Raw genomic sequence first — 4,558 nt, forward strand, 5'->3', positions numbered from 1 at the left:
GCCAGAGACCATCCTTGTGCACCAGAAAAAGATAAGCACGGGTGCTGGGATAGCTGGAGCAAAGCTAAGGGGTACCAGGTGGTCCCAGCTAGGTGCTTTAGTTGCTTCATCTTCCCTTTTTATGCAGGCTGATAGATGGGGCAGGTTTCTCACCTGTACCATGTCTCAGGGCCATGGAGCCCTGGGTCTGTGTAGGACATTGGTGGTGCCTTCCCTCTGCCCCAGCAGACCTGGCTTATCCCTGGTGCAGGGCACAGATATCTCCTGCACATCAGAACCAGAGGGTGATGGAGGACCCAAGGGCAAGGCCCTGGGGCTCCCCACAGAGCTCCTGCTCCTACCTGCACAAGAAACCACCACTCTTGACTTTCCAAAAGAATTACATTACTTTGGCTCTCCCAGGGAGGAGGCAGGACTGTCCTGGTGGGTGCATCTCCTTGGGCTGCCCACCACCAGTCCCTTGCACGTGCCTTGGGAGGGAGCAGCATCACTTTCTGAAGCTGGATAGGCATAAAAATGGTTAGAAGGAAAACCTTGGCCCCACGGTCTGTGAGGTAACCTGGCAGGGTGGGCTGGCTGCCTTGCAACTGGAATGTGCTCGGAGGAATGGCAGTGAGAGGGTGAGGAGGGAAGAGCAGCATGTGGAAAAAAAAAACCCCAAACCTGAAGCGATCTGTAAAAATCAGATGGTGATAAGGTGTTTTCTGGAGTGCCCCATACAGCTGGCAGCAGAAACCAGGCTTTTATGTTTTAGTCTGGCTGGTTTTTCACTTTCTGCAGCCAAAGGGATCTGGATAAAGTTTGCCTGGAAGATTAGCTGGCACGGAGCCCAACTAGACATCTCTGGAAGCCTCCCCTCGAGCAGGAGTAGGTCCTAATTCCCCCCTCTCCCTTTGGGCACGCTGGGTCCTGGTCCTCCCACCGTGGGGCTTCTGGGGAGTGTGCAGATCCCTGTGGATCCCTACAGCTGAGGGGATGCCCCACAGCCCAGAGGATGGGATGGCAGCACAAAGCCCTGGCACCGGTGCCCAGCCTTCATTGAGGACACATCCTTCCTGTGCTGTGCCCCGACGTGGAGGCTGAGCAGGGAATTGGGGTGTGTGGGAGCCCCCTTGAGCTGGGCTGGCCTCCCCCAGTGCCAGCACTAGGGCAGATGTGCCCCAGCCACTGCACAGGGGATTGGGCACCAGCCACAGCGTCCGGCCACGTCTGAGCTGTGGGCTCCGGGGCAGGGCTGGCAGGGGATGGAGGTGGGGAGGAGAAGCCATGTGGTGCCATCCCCATGGGGCTGGCTGGCTCCCCACACTGACCCAGAGCAAATGGGGTTTTGTGCCAGGGAGGTGCCAGGCTCCTGCCTGACTGTGACACTGCTCTGGGCTGGCAGCAGCTCTCGATGCCTCTGGAGTGGGAAGCCCAATCCCTCCCCACTCATTCCTTCTTTCTTTTTTATTCCTCCCCCCTTCTCTCCCCCACCCCCAGCTGATCTTAAAAAAGCCCAGGCAGTTTAGGCTTTGTGAAACCCAAATGCCTTTTGCAGCATCAAGCCCGGATCCCCTAAGTAATATCCCAGTGCTGCAGAATAAGACAGTATATGAAGTAGACGGGGAGCTATAAAGACGCTTTAAAAGGGGCAATAAAAGTTTTGGGTTTCATATCGTCTTACCAAAGAAGAGAATAACAGAGAAGCAGGAAATTTCAGTAGCAGACATGACAAAGGTCACAGCACTCAGACTGCACCTTAGACGAAAACACCTACTCTTATGAAAACAGCAAGAATTTTTGGCAGGGGCTCAAGAGCTCTTACAGGCAAAGCGCTCGGCAGCGCTAAAAGGTTACAAGAGACTGTTTTGTCTATGTTGCTGTAAATGTTTATAATATTTCCCTGCGTTGGTATTGCAGGGGATATCCTGCCCCAGTGGTACTGAATTCAGGCTGTGCACCCCCTCTCCTGGGTGTTGGGGTGCCCGGTCCCACTGTGGCAGGGACCCCACGGGTGCACCCGCTGTGTTTCGGCCCCGAGGGCGGGTGCTGGTCCTGGCCAGGGGTGCCAAGGGCTGGACAGTGGGATGGACAGTGGGACTGAGGGATGCCCTGGGGTGTCAGCAGGGAGAGGGGGAAAGGAAACCTTGCCTGGGATTTTATTGTATGCAATACGCTTCTTGGGGTTTTCTTTGGGTGTAACACCTGAACAGCTGGGAGGTGGGAGCAGGAGCTTTCATTTCCCCAGCAGGGCCCTGGCTAGCGTGCCCACTTTGTTTGCCTGGGGTTTGCCAACTTTTTTCCCCTCCTGCCCATCCCCAGTGAGGTGTTGCAGTTACCCAGTGCCTCTCCTCCCACTGCTTTACCTGCACAAGGCTCTCCACATGCCCACCTGCCCAGGAACTGCCAGGGCTTGTCACAGGGTTCTGCATGGCACCACAGCCCAGAAGGGACCCAGCAGCTGCAAAATGAGCTTGGGGGGTCAGAGTGCCTCTGATCAGTGGGTGTCCCAGGCAGCACAGGCTGTGCAGAGGGATGGAGGCTGCTGGTCAGGCTCCTGGGGAGGGTCAGCGCTGAGTATTTGCCCAAGGGGTAATGCACCCCCAGGGACGTGCTCAGGGTGGTTCAACGAGGGCCAGTGTGGCCCTGGCTGTGGGCCACCCATGTGGGCAACCCCCTGGGAAGCAGCTCTCCAACCCCAGGGCCAATTCTTGCACACAGTGCCGAGGTGCTTCTTGCACTCAGCTCCCAGTTAGGAGTCCAAGCACTCGGGGCTGTTTTTTGGGGTTGCCCTGAGCGGTCCTCACGTGGCAGAGTACTCCAGCAGCGTGCAAGCAATGGGGAAAGTGCTGCACCCAAACCCTCCGAGCACCTTGCGAAACATCCCAGGGGCTGGATGCTCAGAAAGACCTGCTGAGCTGTGCTGTGTTGGTTTAGGTGCTGGTGAAGCCTTTGGAAGCTCTTGGCTAGCACTGCCTCTGCGTGCAGCTGCACCGGCTGTGCCACCGCTTGCCAGTGACTCTTGGATGCTCAGGGCTTCATAATTCATTTCTATTTTTCTTGGAAGCTCATTCAGTTTTGGTTGTTGCCCCGTCGCAGGAAGTTGCTCTGATGAATGACCAGGGTGGATTTCTCTTCCAGAGGAACCCAGGCTTAATGTGGGCTTTCTGTGGACATCACTGTATATCAATACTGCTCTAATTGTCCATGACATATAGTCTTGGCGTTTTTCCCAGACAGTCTAAATAAATCATACACTTCTGCTATAGTAAATAGTCTGTTAGAGGAGATGTTATAGGCTTACAGCCCTCCCCCTCCCTCCAGGAGCTTCTATTCCCTGCCTCTAATTTTCCATGTACTTTCCATATTAATGAGGCTCTCTGCAAGGGCACCTGCTGCCTGTGCTGCCCAGCCAGGTCTGCAAGGACAAAGTGCCCAATGTTGCAGCTCCCTCCAGGCCACGGGGGGCTGTGGGCAGGGGAGGGGGTGGCCGTGCCCAGAGCTCTGCTTTGGGCTTGCCATCTGCCTGTGACAGAGCATAACCTGAGCTGGAGAGTTTCTTGTGCTGCTTAAGAAATTGCACATCTGTGAAGTCATTGTTAGTATATATTATTTACATCAAGAGAAGGCATAAATAAAATAGTAAATTTCTCACAAAAATACGTGTTTTGTTAATTGGGCGTTATAAAGATAAGCCTCAGGCTTGAGTGCTCAGACTTGGCAAACCTGCAGGGAGGGGACAACTCGGGTCTCCTTGGGCTGGAGCAGGTGACAGCCTGGGCAATGATGTGGCCCCAGAGCACAAGGGTCTCCAGAGGGCTGCAGCCCGGGCAAGTGTTTCTCCAGGGAGAAGTGTAGGCATGGAGCATACTGGAAGTGCAAGCCCTGCCAGGGCTGATGGTGGAAAGGTGAACACTTTCCAGGGGAAAAAAAAGCCCCAAGGTATGCACAGACCTGGTGGGGAGAGATGCTGGCATCCCAAAAGAAGGTGAATTTTGCTCTGGGTTGCTCGCCGGGCGGCTCAGACGCAGCAGCAGAGCGTGGAGCAGTCCAGCTTGGCGGGGGTCCCAGCACCCCCAGCCTTCTTGTTCTCCTTGGGCAGCAGCAGGACGAAGGCCATGGCCAAGGCACAGTGGTAGAAGCTGTGCACGTAGGTGTAATCCCACTCCTGCAAGCGGGGAGAGCATGGGTGAGACCTGCGGGGCCGGGGGCTCGGAATGCAAAACAAATTCCTGAGCCTTCTGCCTCTTTTTGCTGTCAAAGAAGAAAGGCTGGAAATCCTTTTTTTTTTTTTTTTTTTTTTTAAAAAAAAAAGCAGCAAAGTGGATTTAACACGTTCCAATTTGCACATTTCCCAATTCTTGAATGAAGTGTTTCATTACCCCGCGAAGGACGCGGCGGTGAGGCCGGGGCGTGGGGGGAGGTGGTTTCTGCTAAGTGACATTTTTATGTTCTGCTAGAATTTGCAATTACTAAATGCTTTGAACAATAATCCTTGGGGATGCCCGTGAGGTTGTATCTAGCAGCTCCCAATGCACAGAGCAGCCGTAACGGCGGGGCGGGGCGGAGCGGAGGCCGG

At 54.8% G+C, this 4,558-nt stretch overlaps 1 protein-coding gene across 1 annotated transcript in view; it reads right to left on the minus strand.

Moving 5' to 3' along the window:
* Window positions 1-3,987: 3,987 nt before the first annotated feature.
* Window positions 3,988-4,558, minus strand: part of TMEM8C (transmembrane protein 8C) — a 7,349-nt gene continuing 6,778 nt past the window's right edge. The window contains exon 5 of the mRNA XM_008938850.1: window positions 3,988-4,147. Within this exon, the coding sequence (XP_008937098.1) occupies window positions 4,001-4,147 (147 nt within the window). The 3' untranslated portion in view covers window positions 3,988-4,000. The remainder of the gene's footprint in view (window positions 4,148-4,558) is intronic.

The sequence above is a fragment of the Merops nubicus genome, unplaced genomic scaffold, assembly GCF_000691845.1.
Source record: "Merops nubicus isolate BGI_N331 unplaced genomic scaffold, ASM69184v1 scaffold25394, whole genome shotgun sequence".
Classification (NCBI taxonomy): domain Eukaryota; kingdom Metazoa; phylum Chordata; class Aves; order Coraciiformes; family Meropidae; genus Merops; species Merops nubicus.